General features: G+C 41.8%; 1 protein-coding gene across 5 annotated transcripts in view; it reads right to left on the reverse strand.

The window, feature by feature from the left end:
* The window catches only part of ABCC9 (ATP binding cassette subfamily C member 9), a 154,058-nt gene that overhangs the window by 79,680 nt on the left and 56,664 nt on the right, over positions 1-17,714 (reverse strand). For all 5 annotated transcript variants that reach the window (XM_062194922.1, XM_062194923.1, XM_062194919.1 and 2 more), the window contains exons 16-18: positions 12,405-12,513; positions 6,260-6,367; positions 131-203 (exon numbers count right to left, since the gene is read on the reverse strand). In XM_062194922.1, coding sequence (XP_062050906.1) covers positions 131-203; positions 6,260-6,367; positions 12,405-12,513 — 290 coding nt within the window. The remainder of the gene's footprint in view (positions 1-130; positions 204-6,259; positions 6,368-12,404; positions 12,514-17,714) is intronic.

Consider the following 17,714-nt stretch of genomic DNA (forward strand, 5'->3'; position numbering starts at 1 on the left):
TGGCAAATCAATAACCATAACTAAGGTTTATGTCTTTACAAAACTATTTTTCCTTTTGTTAGGTTCTATTATCTTGGAAAACTATGGTTATGACAATTAATTAAAAGATTGCAATAGAAATGATTCTGACCTGTTGGGATCCGGATATCTATGTTGGATAAAGTAGCTGCACCACTGCCCCACGAAAAACAGCCATTTGTAACCTAGAAGAAAATTACAGAAACTAAATCATGCATGTGGTATTAGAGAATAATTCTGATTCAAAAAAATTTTCTTTTTAAAGTGTGGTGGGCCGGTGCCACAGCTCACTAGGCTAATCCTCCGCATGCGGCGCCAGCACCCCAGGTTCTAGACCCGGTTGGGGCGCCGGATTCTGTCCCGGTTGCTCCTCTTCCAGTTCATCTCTCTGCTGTGGCCCGGGAGTGCAGTGGAGGATGGCCCAAGTGCTTGGGCTCTACACCCACATGGGAGACCAGGAGGAAGCACCTGGCTCCTGGCTTCGGATTGGCCTGGCACACCAGCCATAGCAACCATTTGGGGGGTGAACCAACGGAAGGAAGACCTTTCTCTCTGCTCTCTCTCTATCTAACTCTGCCTGTCAAAAAAATAAGTAAATAAATAAAGTGTGGCAAGATTTTCAGTGCAAGGTATAACATACAGCAGTGAACTTCTCCTTTAGAATTATAACTATTCAGGCCGGCGCCGCGGCTCACTAGGCTAATCCTCCGCCTTGCAGCGCCGGCACACCGGGTTCTAGTCCCGGTCAGGGCACCGATCCTGTCCCGGTTGCCCCTCTTCCAGGCCAGCTCTCTGCTGTGGCCAGGGAGTGCAGTGGAGGATGGCCCAAGTCCTTGGGCCCTGCACCCCATGGGAGACCAGGAGAAGCACCTGGCTCCTGCCATCGGATCAGCGCGGTGCACCGGCCGCAGTGCACTACCGCGGCGGCCATTGGAGGGTGAACCAACGGCAAAAAGGAAGACCTTTCTCTCTGTCTCTCTCTCTCACTATCCACTCTGCCTGTCCAAAAAAAAAAAAAAAACCTGATGAATAAAAAATGATACATTATAAAAAAAAAGAATTATAACTATTCAGTGTTATACATGAAAACTGAAAAAGAATGGAAGTGAAAGGACTGTCTTTCATTAGTGCTACTATGAACAATGCAAAAATCACAGCAATCCTCCCCAGTCTGTATCAGTTATCTATGGGCCCATTTCAAAAGTAGTCACCTCAAATCTTTCCCACTGATATCCCAACATTGATAGCTGCTTACTGCTTCATTGATTAGCGTTTCACAGCTTCCAGAATCCTGGTGGTACGAGTAAAGAACTGAAATAACTACTAACTTAATCCAATAAAATAACTTTGTTAAGCGAGAAGGAAGATTTAGTAATGAATGAGTTTCCTAACTGTGTAGATGTATCACTGTTCATTGAAGGTAAAAGAAAAAATGAGGGGGAGGGAAAAATAAAACAAAGGCGCAGCAACATGTGCTGCCATGATTGTCTGCCTTCAGTCAAGGTCATAGACGCTAAATTTATCCCAAACAATCTATTCTTTATCTTTTCTTTTTTTTTTAAATTTTTATTTCTTATTTTTTTGACAGGCAGAGTGGATAATGAGAGAGAGAGACAGAAAGAAAGGTCTTCCTTTTTGCCATTGGTTCACCCTCCAATGGCCGCTGCGGCCGGCGCATCTTGCTGATCCGAAGCCAGGAGCCAGGTTCTTCTCCTGGTCTCCCATGTGGGTGCAGGGCCCAAGGACTTGGGCCATCCTCCACTGCCTTCCCGGGCCATAGCAGAGAGCTGTCCTGGAAGAGGGGCAACCGGGATAGAATCCGGCACCCCAACCGGGACTAGAACCCGGTGTGCCGGCGCTGCAAGGCGGAGGATTAGCCTGTTGAGCCACGGCACCAGCCAAGCAATCTATTCTTTTAATGGGCTTCAAGTGGACTTGAGAGCTTTTTAAACGTTTATTTTCACTATTTGAAAGGCAAAGAAATAGGCACACACACACACAGAGAAAGAGAGAAAGAGACAGAAACTTCCATCCACTGCTGCACTTGCCAAAAGCCCACAACAACCATCAGTGGGCCAGACTGCAGTCAGGAGCTTGGAATTCAACTCAGGTCTCCTACATTTGTCAGGACTATCAGCTTTTGCCTCTCAGGTGCATTTTAGCAGGAAGCTGGATAGGAAGTGGAGGCAAGACTGAAACTCGGGCACAGATTTGGTCTGGATGTCTCAAGCAGTGTCTTAACCACTGCATCAACCATCCAGCCCTTGATAGTTTTAAGACTTACAAAAACCGGCCAGCGCCGTGGCTCACTAGGCTAATCCTCTACCTATGGCATGGTACTCCTGGTTCTAGTCCCGGCTGGGGCGCTGGTTCTGTTCCCGTTGCTCCTCTTCCAGGCCAGCTCTCTGCTGTGGTCCGGGAAGGCAGTAGAGGATGGCCCAAGTGCTTGGGCCCTGTACCCGCATGGGAGACCAGGAGAAGCACCCGGCTCCTGGCTTCAGATCAGCACAGCACGCTGGCCGTAGTGGCCATTTTGGGGGTGAACCAATGGAGGGAAGACCTTTCTCTCTCTCACTGTCTAACTCTGCCCGTCCCCCCCCCCAAAAAAAAAAAGACTTACCAAAATGGGAAATGAAAAGAAAGCAGAACCCAACAATTAGGAGGATGGAATAGACACTGTTACAGAGAGGGAAGGGGCTTGAAAAACCAGAAGAATACAAAGATACATTTTCCTCAGAAGTTAACATTTCATTTCAAAACCACAAGTGATGAACTAAGCTCATTATTATTTAGGAGTTTTGTAGGATGGATTGGTGACATCTGTGTTGTAACTACATACACCCCTTAGAAAGCTGTCCATTGAATGAACAACTTAAAGAGTGAAACACTCTGCTTGAAAGAGTGAGACTGTGTTCTTCCATGTGTGTAGGCTTTCTCTAGCTTGTAAAAGGTATGGCCTAATATTTAACAATTTCCATCTCATAGTTAGGCATGGAAAGAGGGTGGCATGAAAGGGCAGAATTAGCAATTGCTTTACAAACGTCTGCCCACTCCCCATGAGGCATTGTGCTAGGATTTGTGTAGACTACAAAGAATGGATGATCCATCATCCCCCACTTCCCTGGAGTCGGCAATCACTTGAGTCAGTAAACCACACAAAGAAGGACAGTCATGTGCCACATAGCAATGCTTTGGTCCATGACAGATCACATACCCAACAGCGGCCTCTCAGGATTATATAGCCTCACGGCATCCTAGCCTCTCCATTTGTGTAAGCACACTCTATGATCTTACTACAATCATAGACAAAAGTGCCTTATGGCATGACACATTTTCTGGACTGCATCCCACTGTTAAAGGTAAGTACAAGAACAGACAGTATTGGCAAAGTACCAAAACAGATGGAGAAAACAGACAATACATACTATAGCAGCTCGGAAGGGAGATCAGTTTTTTTTAGACTAAGTTAAAAACTTTTTGGAAGCAAATGCCTTTTTTGCTAGATTTTGAATATCAGTAAAGGCATTGCTGCATAAAGAGCTAGAGTGAGAACAGGCCCAAGACCAGGAAACCATAAAATATATTGTTGGAAGTCATGAACACAGCTGGCCAGGGCAGAGGCTTAAGATACTGTGGCTAAAAGGCAAATGACACTGGCAGAAATTATACAGCCCGAGAGGCTAAGGATCCCAGAGAGGATGAAGGAGTCAAAGAATAGTTGAGTTTGGAAGAGGGTCAGCATGGCATTGAGAAAGGGCCTCAAAGTCTTCAGTGAATAGGACCATGGTTATCCACAGAAAGAGGAGGTTAAAGGGGACATTGAAGGCAGGAAGAGACTGCTGGTGGTGGGACAGCTACTGCAGGTGATGGAAAATAATGACAATGAGAGGCAAGCAGAAGTGTTGCCAAGAACTGGTACAGGTCAGCTGAGGTCGGAGATGATACATCTGTGGGTATGCCAACCTGCCATTGGGTCATTTTCTCCACACCACTCAGCAGCCCGGTCTTAGAACACACAAGGCTGATCTGCTGAAGACTGGAGGATAGGGAGAAAAAGAAGGGACTCAAGACACTGGAGTTTTCAAGAAGGTTAAAACCAACAGTGACCATGAAGGCAGATGCCTGAGAAAGCCAGGCGATCAGCACTGTGTCATCAGTGACCCACTCATAATGGAATAAGATCTCTGGGGAGGAGCAATTTCCAGTGGTGACCAAGTGTGAAGGGGGGGCAGCTGTGCACATGGAGCGATGGTGCATTAGTGGATTTTCAGCTAAGGTACTAAACAGGATGTGTTTAGGCTCCTGCCTAAACCCACTTGGGAGGCCTGGATTGAGCCCCAGCCCAGCGCAGCCCCAGGCATTGCAAGCATTTATGGAGTGAACCAATGGATGTTCTCTGTTTTTTTAAAAAAAATAAAAATCTTAAAATCAGGTGGCAATTATATCCCAGGAGAAAGGTAGAAGAGAGCAGAGAATGTGGTTGTTGGGGACGTTTTCTAAAGGAGCTAGCAATATAATTATGTATTTTATGTACCATGATTATTTCACAGTAAAATATGTTTTAAAAAGGTAACTATGTCATTAACAGCTTTGGAATTATCGCCACAAATAAAGCATTAGTTGGAATTCAAGGTGACCCTGGAAATGTGGAGGCCATTCCGAGGCACAGCAAGCTAGAGGCCACTTAGAAGCAGCTGTTGCTTTTGTTTTGTGTTTAAGGGCCAATGCTAGAGAAAAAAACGAGTCTTTTTTAACTTCCAAGTAAACATCAATTTAAAAAGACACATACAGAAAACATTTTTAGATTCCTACTATATCATAAAGTATGAATATTAAGGAACTATGCTTTTTTTATATAGTTACTACTATATAATCTGGGCATATTTAGGAAGTAACATCATAGAGGATGCTTTCTGGTCTCTTTTTTTTTTTTTTTGACAGGCAGGTGTCCTCTTGTTTAAACTGTCACAGCCTGGTAGTTCACACCAGTTCACACATTATAATTGCCTAGGGAACTATTAGAACCATTATATTCCTTTTATTTAAGAGCCACGCATGTGTACATACACGAACACACACACACAAGTGTACAGAGAGGTGTTCACTCCCCAAATGCCTGCTATGGCAGAGGATGGACCAGGGCCAAAGCCAGGAGCCAGAAATTCAGTGCAAGTTTCCCAGATGAGTGGCAGGAATCCAATTATTTCAGCCATCATCTCTGTCTCCCAGGGTCTGCATGGCAGCAAACTGGACCCAGAAACAGGCAGGCAATTGAACCCAGGCACTCCAATGTGTGACGTGGATATCTTCGTTACTAAGCTAAATGCCCGCTCCTAGACCTATTTAAAAATGGTTCCTAAGTTTCATATTTGAAAAGCTAATGTACAGCCAAAGTTAAGGACCACGAGAGCGCCATTTAATTCACATATGCTGTATCATTTTATCCTCCAAACGGCCATACTAAAAAGGCACATCTACCAACCATGATGCAGGGTGGGAAATCAACTTGTCCAAAGTTCACATATCCAGTTACCAGCAGCTGTAGGGCTAGCACTAACTTATTCCATCCAATTAAAAGTCTGCTCAATTGTGACATGGCTAGTGTGGGACAGGCATTGTGTCAGGTACCAAGGAGAGAATTAAAAGTAGTTCTTGGCTCTACTATACATGCACCACCAAGTCTTCTTCTGCCGCTGAGTGGCCCAGGGCATGCAGGGCAGTTAAGGAGCCTGGAGTAGACACTGTAGCTCATTTTTCTAATGGTGGCATTAATGTCCAGAGATTTTGGCTTCTGCAAGTATCAAGACCATGTACATCAAGTTTGAAATGAGATCAAAGGCAGTTATTTGGAAGCTCAGTGAATGCATTGGTCTAAGCTTTTCTAGGTTCAAAATAATTAATATCTATTTCCTTAAAAATTGGATTTATAGCATTGGTGCTCTCTATAAATCCATTTACCTAATAGATCAACCTAAGTGGACTTGCGGAAATCCTTAGTTGGATCTCAGCTTCTAACAAAGAATCAGAGGAAAAATTCATACTGCTGGAGCAAAAACTGTGGTGGGGAGATGAGGAAGAACCAAGAATGATAAAACATTTAAAAAACATTCTGATGGGCTTAAGAATTAAGCACCACTGTAAAGTGACATTGAAGACACAATTTAGGCTTCTTCTGCAGAACTTCAGGATAAACTAATGCCATCTCTATTTCTACCCATCTAAGAATCCAGAAGAAAGTAACCTTTATCGCAACATCTTCCGTCTCCATGGGACGCAGACGTCGTGTGGACTGTTCATAGCTGTCCAGGTGATATCTTCCAGGCTGCTTCCTGTTTATAGTTTTTGGTTGCTGCATTCCAAATGGAAAAGAACGCAAGTTGAAGCTTTATGAGACAAATTGATTTTAGAGAACATCAACACACATTGCTAATTCTCTGCTTAAATTCCACGAACAAATTGTAAAGTTAAAGTAGATGTAGTATTTGAATCGTCTCAATGGTTTCTCCAAAGAAAAAATACACAATGAAACAAATATTGTTATAGTTTTAAAGCTAAGTCACATGTCTCTTAAGAAAAATGAAAATAGGAAGACATGATGGAAATTAAAGTACTAATTCCAAAACTAAACTTTGCATATGCTTTTTCCAGTGATATAAGTGAATATATTCAGGTAGCAAAAAAAAAAAAATGGGCATCTGGTGTAGTGGTTAAGATGCCACTGAGGGTTCTCACATCATATATTAAGTGCCTGGTTTGATTTTGGGCTCCTCCACTTTTGAAAATCTCTAACTATTTTTAAAACATCTATGTCCTGTCAAAAGATGATCAGGTTAACTCACTTGTTAAATGAGAGGATGTATAAACATTCTAGCGTCATTATGCATCATGTTCTGAGTTATGAGCATTTTTGAACATGATACACTCACAGAAATCATAGTAAGCTACACATCACTCAAGAATCTACTGTAGGTTGACAAGCACATCAACATTTATGATTTTCTGGCCAATGATGTACATCATAAGTATTATGGAATGATTGATTCTATCTCAAGTGTCCTAATTCTATTCCTTGTCAACAGACTAACTCATCCATCATAAGCAGGATGCCAACTGTTCACATATTTGAAGTGAAGTTAGACTATAACTAGAAATTTGTCATTTTCTAATTTTGAGTCTAATTCCACATAGAACGTGGAGATACATTTTGAAGGCGAATACAGAAACTTCAGCTCTGGGGACTGGCGTTGTGGTGCAGTGGGTTAAGATGCTGCTTGTGACATAAGCACCCCACATTAAAGCACAAGTTTGCATCCCAGCTACTACTCCATTTCCTGGTAGTGCTCCCAGGAGGCAGCAAAGTGTGGCCCAAGTGCTTGGGCCTCTGCCACTCATTTGGGAGAACAGGATGAAGCTGCTGGCTCCTAGCTTCAGCCTGGCATAGGCCATCAAGGGAGTAAACCAGAAAATGGAAGATATCTCTTGGTCTCTCGGTCGGTCGCGTGCGCGCTCTCTCTCTCTTCTCTGCCTATGTCGCTCTGCCTTTCAAATAAATTTTTTAAAAAGAAAAGAAAATTTAGCTCTCTACACCTCTAATTTGAAAAAAAAAATATAATCAGAATTTGTTCAGGAACCTAGTGAATAACTATTTCAATGTAATTATCTGTCTGCCTTAAATACATTAGAGAAATTTTGAAGGCTAAATACTGATGCATTTTAAAACTGCTAAACACCCTAGAAAAGCAAAAGGGATTCTAGGATTATAAAACTTTTGGGAGGGGGTCTGGAATTGGAGGTTTAGCTTTTTAAAAATCCACAGAGATCTACTATGGAAATTAGGAATGTCCTTGAATCATTAATAATTTAATCCAAATAAGAAATTGCTTTTCTAATTTCTAACAATTGGAGTATCAAAAGAAAATAAAAACTATTGAATAGTACATTCCTAGGCTCCACACAACTAAATGCACAGATTTTAAAAAGTCAATCAGAAAATAGGAAAAAAAGTATTAGCAGTGGTTCTATCACATAGAAAATGCAAAACACATTCTACCTTAAAAACAGAGAGTATGTGTTCTTTGTACTTCTCACAGCACTCAGACATCCTTGGAAGTACCCCACACGAGATGCTGTGGAAAGCTACTGTTCTTGGGGATAGGTATATCTTCCACAGAACAGGTCTACACCTACACATAAAAAATTCACTATATTCTAGGCCGGCGATGTGGCTCAACAGGCTAATCCTCCACCTTGTGGCGCCGGCACACCGGGTTCTAGTCCCAGTCTGGGCGCCGGATTCTGTCCCGGTTGCCCCTCTTCCAGTCCAGCTCTCTGCTGTGGCCAGGGAGTGCAGTGGAGGATGGCCCAAATGTTTGGGCTCTGCACCCCATGGGAGACCAGGAGAAGCACCTGGCTCCTGCCATCGGATCAGCGTGGTGCGCCGGCCGTAGCGCGCTGGCCGCGGTGGCCATTGGAGGGTGAACCAACGGCAAAGGAAGACCTTTCTCTCTGTCTCTCTCTCTCTCTCTCACTGTCCACTCTGCCTGTCAAAAAAAATAAATAAATAAAAAATTCACTATATTCTAGAGTCTAATTCTATAGCAGTTTTGCCCAGAGGTCCAAAAGGAATGACCTCATGCTCTTCACAGAACGGAGGAAAGGGTGGGAAGAGGAGATGTGTTGACAGAGGTTTGAGCTAGAGCTCCACAGATGTAATCTGAAGAGACGTTGGCTCTAGATTGTCACTAATTCTCCATGGAGATGCTACAGCCAAACCACTTAACTCTAAGCTTTTACAAAATACATAGCATCTCAAGAAGCAGTTTCCATGAGTGTTATTTTCAAACACACAGCATTTTTCACTCCATCTAAAAAAGTTTGTCGTTTGTGGTTTGGCCCATCAGCAGTGATGAATGACCCTAAAAGACATCACAAGTCCAGTCTGGTTTCAATAACCCTGAAGATATTGGATGCATTTGAAGGGGATCCATTTTTCCTTCCAAAAACCTTTTCTCAGTTCAATTTTTCTGCTATCCCTTATTTCGTATGAAAATTTTTTCAGATTTATCTAACTCCATGAACTTGACCTCCTGCATCTCCTTTCTTGAGGTCACTCACTCTGGTCATCCACACATCTCTGAAAGATGATCTCATGTGTTCTTTGGTAGTCTAGAATTTTCTAACGTGTGACAAGGCTGGTTCTAATAAAATATTGATTTTCTGGCTGTCTAAAAATAGAGATAGTCTTTAATATATTCTTGCCTTTAGGTCCCTACCCACACAATAGCAAGCCAGCATTGTAAGATACTGATACTCCAGTGTGTAGAAGTTTGGGTGGTACTTCTTTCTCAGACACAACCACACCTGCTTAATAAAACAACTGAGAGTAAAAACATAACTCCAGAAAATCAAGAGAAAACAGTAGTTTAAATATAGCCAAGTGTTTGGTTTAACTATTTTTAGTAGTTTTAAACATGATGTGATGAAAAATTTAATATAGACTGAATTCCTGGTAAGGCTTTCCAAGTTCCAATCAATTCCAGTTAGAAGATTGTATGTGCATTTTTGTTGGATCGCATATCATTCTCCAATAGTAACATGAACAATTATTAACTTATTACATGACTCATTTTGGAATGTGCATCTTTCTACATTACTGCTAGGAAGATACATGCTAATTTTAAAGAATTTCCTTGGACTTTTTCAGATATGGATTCCAGGACAGTCACAGTTCCACTGATGTAAATAATAATCTAATGGCTAATGACTCATCAATTTACATTTCCATTGCCGATGTCTCTTCTTTGATGTCACTAAGTATCTCAAATTTATCATGTGCAAAATATACCTCTTGATTTAACCTAACCACCAATCTACTTGCTTCTCAGCCTCCCTATTTCAGTTCACAGCTAACCCATCCACCCAATAGTTAAGCCAACAACCAACCCACAACTCTTCCTTGAATTCTCTTTTTCCCTCCTCTCCTCCATACAAACTATTCCAAGTCTTTATTAGCGTAACTTCACCTGTTCACAATGTCTATTGCATCCATAACAAACACTAATTCTAACCATCATGATCTCCCATCTACATGATCATAATGACCTCTTTACTGATTGACCTGGTACACTCTTTGTCCCCACTGACTTTTCTCTCCACAGTAGCCAAAGCAACTTTTTAAAAAAATAAACAAAATTACATTAATTCATACTTTAAAGTCTTCCAATGGTTTGCTGCTGCAGGTCAAGAAAATCCAAACTTTTCTCCACCTGTTATTACCCACCTAATCGTCCCCTTCCTTGCCAGGTTCCAGTCATAATGCTCCTCTGTCCCTCAAATATATCAAGTTACTTCCCACCTCGGGGTCGTCACATCTCTAGTTCTCCTGCCTCAAGTGTGCTTCTCTCAGATCTTTGCAGGATGTGTACCATCTCTTCATTCATGGCTCAGCTCAAAGGCTGCTCTTCAGAGGGAACCTCTGGGAAATGACCACCCTGCTTTAAGCTTCACATGTATTCTCCAGTATCCTCTTATGTCTTCTTCATGCAGTGAAATTATCTTTATTTTTTAAAATTTTATTTGTTATACAAGTTTCAGGTATTTCAAAGAGTTTAGGATCATAGTGATATTTCCCACTCCACCCTCCTTACTGCCCATTCTCCAATCCTTCTTCCTCCTTCCTCTCCTATTCCCAAAATGTATTTTCAGTTTATTTAATACTTGTAAGTTTAACAATATACTAAATAAAATGTTCAAAAAATAGCATGAAGAAAAAAATATAACTGCTCCTCAAAAGAAGAGACAAGGGCTGTAAACAATCATCAAATCTTAAAATGTCTATTTGCAACAAAATGGATGCAACTGGAAACCATTATACTTAGTGAAATAAACCAGTCTCAAAAGGACAGATATCCCTGATCTGGGGTAACAGAGTACCTAAAATGTACTGTAATAAATTTTTTTAAACTTTTTTTTGCACCTGACTCCTATCTTAAGAAAACAGATTCCATGAGAGGAAGGATCTCATGTGCCTTGTTCACAGCCACAAATCCCTAGGATTTGGTACAAAGTACAGAGTAGCCAATATGTCAGTAAACAACAGGAAATACAAAATAAATGGTCTATCATATACCACATAACATATGATAAAGTAGTACTGACCATGTTTCCAGACTTCATGTAGATTAGGAGTAAATGTTTGTGTCATGGATGAATGCAATGGTCTACAAGTTTAAGACTCAGGTGTTAATTCTAGCTCTGCTCATTTCTAATCTCATGACTTTATTCAAGCCACAGAGGCAGCAAACTCAATATGTACAGTCAGAAAATAAGGACAGGTAATAATGACAGGTGGATCAAAAACATAATACAGGGTCGGCGCTGTGGCGTAGCAGGTAAAACCGCCACCTGCAGTGCCGGCAGCCCATTTGGGCTCCAGCTCAAGTCCTGGCTGCTCCACTTCTGATCCAGCTCTCTGCTATGGCCTGGGAAAGCAGTAGAAAGTGGCCAAGTCTTTGGACCCCTGAACCCATGTGGGAGACCCGGAAGAAGCTCCTGGCTCCTGGCTTAGGATCAGCGCAGTTCCAGCCATTGTGGCCAATTGGGGAGTGAACCAGCAGATGGAAGACCTCTCTCTCTCTGTGTAACTTTGACTTTCAAATAAATAAATTATTTATTTATTTATTTATTTGAGGGGTAGAGTTATAGACAGTGAGAGAGAGACAGAGCGAAAGGTCTTCCTTCCATTGGTTCACTCCCCTGATGGCTGCTACGGCTGGTGCTGTGCCGATCCGAAGCCAGAAGCCAGGTGCTTCCTCCTGGTCTCCCATGCAGGTGCAGGGACCCAAGGACTTGGGCCATCCTCCACTGCCCTCCTGAGCCATAGCAGAGAGCTGAACTGGAAGAGGAGCAACTGGGACTAGAACCTGGCGCCCATATGGGATGCCGGTGCCGCAGGCAGAGGATCAACCAAGTGAGCCATGGCGCCAGCCCAATAAATAAATCTTTAAAAAAAAAAAGACATAATACATTAGCTGGTACATTTTAAAACCAAAAAAGTGTAATGTAACTGAACTATGGTTAAAGAGCAGTAAACTTGCTTTTTATTATTTTTACATAAAGCCTGAGGTAAACAACTTAATTTCTTTTTCCAATGAACATGCATTATCCCTTTTGGGGGATAATTCTTTCATAATTTATAAGAATCAGCCTTACACGTGTGTTTATGGATTTCAGATTTGTGAAGTTTGCTGTAGACGCAGCAAGCAACTTTTCTCCATGTGGGTTCAAAAATAAAGCTTACGGTTTCTTCTGATTGCAACCCTATTAAACATCCATTCTGTTCAGACTGTCCTCTATTCACAGCTCCCATAATGAGCAAGAGCACTTACAACTCCGGTGTGTTTCTTACAGGACTCAAAAGGAAGAGAAGTTTCACCAGTTCGCCAACTGTCATCACCGATTTCATCACTCAAGAGAAACTCATTGAGCTTTTGAACACTGCAAAATGCAAACACAGAATAAAGTTTAACAGCAGAACCACCACCAACCAAGAATTAACCAAAGGAATAAGCATTTCCCTCATTCACTATTATGGTGAATACTTGCCTCCTAGAGCCATTTTTTTAAGATTAGTTTATTTGAAAGTTACAGACACACACACACACACACTCACACACACGAGAGATGGAGAGACAGACAGACAGACAGACACCGACCCCTTCTGAGTCTTCCAAGTGGATGGTAGGGACCAAGCATTTGACTCCTTTCCCAGGGATATTAGCAGGGGGTTGAAATGAAAGTGGGATAGCTAGAACCCAAACTGGTGCCTGATATGGGATACAAGCATCGCAAGCAGTGTCTTAACCCACTACACCACAATGCCAGCCCCCAAGAGTCACTTTTCAAGACCAACTTGGAAGTTAGTTGGGATGACCAAACATCCAGAATTGCGCAGGACTGAGGGTTTCTGGGGACATAAACCTTTCAGTGCTAAGATCGTAAAAGCTCAGGAATACCAAGACAATCTGTCATCCTAAACTACATGGCATTTCCTTTGTAATTTTTCTCTTTTGCAAATATACTCCTTGTCAAAGATAGCAGAACTGGATAGGAACCTGGAATAGGATGGTTAAAAATAATACCAATGAGGGAAGTAACTTTTATTATAATTTTACAAATGAAGGGAAACTGACGCCAAGAGCTAGGAACTCAATCCAGGTCTCTGCTGTGGGTGACTGGGACTTCTGCCCATGAGTCACACCTGCTGCCCCACCCCTGACCCACTGGATGTGCAGTAGCAGAAAGTTGTATGGGGAGTGGAGCCAGATCTCGGTGTCAGCTTGGAGCAGCCTCTGCTGTTGCAGGCATTTGGCGAGTCAATCAGCAGATGAGGGACCTCTCTCTCTCTCTCCCCCCTCCATGACTCTCTGCCTTTCAAATTAATAAATATTATTTTAAAAACCAGCTGGTTAAGATTATATTCTCTAGCTTTATCCCTTGATACTTTCCACCTCAGAGTCATTTCTCCAACTACACAGAACTACTTTTATTCTCTTTAACAATACCAAGGTTTTCACCTACGGACTCATCCCTTTCCCTTGAACATACTGCTCTCCCTGATTCGCCTTTGCTTCCAATGGGCCACGCACTGCCTTTTCTTTAATAAATACAAAGGAGAATCACCTCCCTCAAACCTTCATTGGCCAGGCAGTCTCCCTAGTTTCTCAATAACCTTCAAGAGTCCTCATCCATGGGCCGTGGCATTTTGTGGATAGCATCCTCCCAGCATGGCACACACCATATTGTAATTCATTTCCCTTCCTGATCTCTCCAACTAGACTGTGGATCTATATGAACCTACGTCTACCTTTGCAATCCCTAATGTCTAGCAGTGTGACTGAGGTTTAATAAATAAATAAAAGTAAATAAATGTAGACCTACAGAAGATTATCTGAGGCATGGAACAGGGAAGCATAAAGTGAGGATAAATTACTAAAATAGGTATTGATAAAAGGCACACTTAGGCAATAGGCTTTGCAGTTTTATGTATCATCTCATTTAATTTTCTTAGCCATCATAAGCAGATGGTATTACTTGTGTCCTTTTTTCACGAGAGGAAGCTGAGCTGTAGTGACATGGAGTAACAGGCTGGAGGTTGAACAATGAGTATCACAGGGCTAGGGGTTGAAAGCAACTATCTCTGATCCTGATCACGTTTCTGTTTGCTCAGTATCTTGTGAATTTCCCATTTGTTTAGATGAATCACAAAAATGTTAAGGTTTCGGTTTATGTGTTCTTTTTCCACTTCTGAAATTTCACTTTGGGTGTCTAGACAGCCCGAGTACCTTGGAGAGGTGTTGTATTAATTGGAAATAGCCGATTTTGTTCCTGGTAGTGCCATGTTTTTTTGGTAGTTCATTTTGTGAACTGAAATACAGAGATAAGGCCTAAGGGTGAGTAGGTGTGATGATAGATAGCAGAGACAACTTATTTGCCTGCAGGAAATGCAGTGGAAATAGCCAAGCACGCACTCCTCCAAGAGGTCCACAGGAGAGGACACAAAGAAATTTCCCGAGAGAGTGAGGGATTAGTAGCACACTCTATTTCCTTGGCAAATAATGCCTTTAGACACACATACCTCAAACATCAGCTACCTCAACTCAAATTACTTCTAAATAATTCAACATGGTATCTTCCAGAAAAGACACATAAGCTATTTCTTTATGAATAATCCAAAGTGGAGATATGAGGCAAGACCCTGTAAAAAATCCTTCTTATTCAATTTAAGGTTTTCAATAACAGTGACTTTTCTTCACTTTCTCCACACAGTACTAGACTTAGAAGGAGACAATGTGCTTCTTTCTTCCATTTTATTAAATGAGTAGAAGTGGTCCAATCCACTGAATGCTGTGAATGCAACATTGGATAACCAGCTAAGTCTTTTTGAAGAAAGCACAGCCTTTTCCTGGACAGAGAATTTTACATGGCATAGAATTTTCCTCCAGTGGAGAAGTGTACAAGTCCCTCCCACGCATGTGTGATAAAAATTCGGGAGTACATGGCATTCCATTCTAACCCACCAAATGGATGAGTGTATTCAGGAGTACAGGGGAGAGCTGGCATTTGGCACAGCAGTGCTAAGATGCCACATGGGACACCCACATCCCATATTGATTGCTTGGTTTGAGTCCTGGCTACTCTGTTCTCCATCAAGTTGCACCCTGGGAGGCAACGCTTTCTGATTCAGGTACTGGAATCACTACCACCCACTTAGTAAACCTAAATGGAGTTCCAGGCTCCTTGCTTTGGCCTGGCCCAGCCCTGGCTGTTGTGAACACTGGAGGAATGAACCAGTGGATGGAAGATCTCTATTTGTGTCTCTGCCATTCAAACAAAAAATGAAAATAAAAAGAGATGTTTTTAAAAAGAAAAAAAAAAAAAAGAGGGCAGGGACAAATTTAGAACTTCCTCGTGCCAAAGAGGAGGTTTAAAAATCAGATGACCAAAGTCTCCGATTATAACAGCCTGCTCAACTCGCTGTGGGCCAACTGGCATCACAGCCTGGTCATGGGTTCCCAGGCACAGAGAAGAATGCAGAGCCCCATCAACACTGGGAAAACACTCCCATGGGTTCCCGGAACTGGCACACGATGCAAAAGGGATTGGCCGCTGCTGTTAACCAGCCATCGCTGTAGGAGCCACAAATCTACCTTTGAAACTCATTTTACAGAAACCAGCTATGCTAAGCCTAGGGCTTGGAAAATGTGGAACTGAGCCTACAATCAGGTCGCTATCAAACTAGCAAATGCATTTTCCCCGAGATGTACGGAAGACAGGGTGCTACGTGGACACGTGGAGGGGATATTATTTACCCTCAACCATCCTAGGATCTATCAGAGCAGAACTAGTCACTGTGGATTGGGGACCACTCTCAGATGTCTGCTTGTTTCAAATCAACTGTTACTGTCCTTTTGCCCTGTGCTAACATCTTGATTTCAGAGGAGCTATCTGTTCTAAGTTATCGACCACGTTCTGTTCTCGGCTGAGAGTGCGAAGTCAAATTCCAATTGAAAGTGCTGCCACAAAAGGGACAGTCGTTAAGTGGAGAAAATGAAAATAAGGACCGAAATAGCAGACTCCGGTCATTTATCAACTTTACTGTTTAGAGTAGCTTCCCTTCCAGGGCACTGCCTAATTTGGAAGCGGTGCTTCAAAACTCGGTATTTGAACAGCAGTTTCCAAAGGCAAGACAATAAGAGAAGAAAATGTGGCCAGATGAGACTGGAGGGCCTTAACTTTTGCAAGCTGGTTAGTAATGACATGCTTTAGGGAATAAGACTGAAACTGTATTAGGATACTATCTATCCTATCAGAACTGGATTTATGTAAGATAATTCATATGCCTTTTAATGTTTTCTGGTATTAAGCCATTGGGAAAGCCAATGTGAGCTGTTGCCTCCAACTGGAACATTGAAGACAAGCTTTCTCAGTAATACTTAGACATAGGGAAAATTATCTCATTGTAAAAAGCCTTATGATGCTGTCAATGGCAATACTTTACTTCATATATTTTTGGCCTCAATTTTCCCTCATTATTGAAACATGTTGGCATTTCTTTCAATTATTAGATATAAAGGTAATAATGGCTGCCTATGAAACATGCTGAGATTTTATAAGGTTTATGCAGATCATATAGCCAAAAGCCAATACTACTTCAAAATGGCCTTGTTTATAATACAGTCTAGGACATGATACAATATGGTATAAACAGTACAGTGTAATGCGGCTTGGTAACACACTTGTTTACATGATAGAAGAGCGCTTCAAAAAGTCCATGAAAAGTTTATGAATTAAAAGGTGAATTTATTTGGAGGCAAAATCATTTTGAAATTGGTGTAATTTTCTCTTAATATGCATTTTCCATGAACGTTTCAAAGACACAGATGAGCATGGACTTCAAAATACATCTGATATTTCGAGTAAATTTATTTTTTACATCAAAATAAACCATTTTTAGTTCAATTTTTCCCCCCACAATATTCTTGAACGTCCTGGTGTTACTAAGTGTGATGGGGAAATGGTATTACTATATCATATCTATTTTTTAATATCTGTATTCACTTATTTGAGAGGCAGAGAGGGGCAGTGTCCCCAGTCTGCTTCTTTACTGGCCAAAGTCTCCAAGGTCCAGGGCAATCAACCTATGCTCCTGTGCGGGTGGCAGGAAAACCATTGCCTCCCAGGGTCTGCATTAGCAGAAGGCTGGAGTCAGGACTGGATCCAGGAGTCAAGTCCGGCACTCCCAACTGGCATCTGAGCTGCTCCATCGAACACCTTACCAACACCTACGGGACATTCCGGGATGTTTTAAGTGAGAAAAATCTACACTTGTTAGAAACACTACAGAGGCATATATATATTAAAATGAGGAACATACTACGTCTTGCAAATGTTTCCATTTGCAGAGACTATGAGCCTGGATTCTTTTTTTTTTTTTTTTGGCTGAATTAAAATTAAAACAGAAAATGCATTTGATATGAACATTTTCATTCATCATTGACGCACACTTAAATGGGTACTGTTTTACTGAAAAACATTATGGCCATATTCATAAAAACATATTTAAAAATGTATATCCCTTGACTGACCACAGCATCAGTGAAAAGCAACATAGCCATATTCATCAAGAGCCTTGAAGA

Source organism: Lepus europaeus, chromosome 6 (genome assembly GCF_033115175.1).
Source record: "Lepus europaeus isolate LE1 chromosome 6, mLepTim1.pri, whole genome shotgun sequence".
Lineage (NCBI taxonomy): Eukaryota > Metazoa > Chordata > Mammalia > Lagomorpha > Leporidae > Lepus > Lepus europaeus.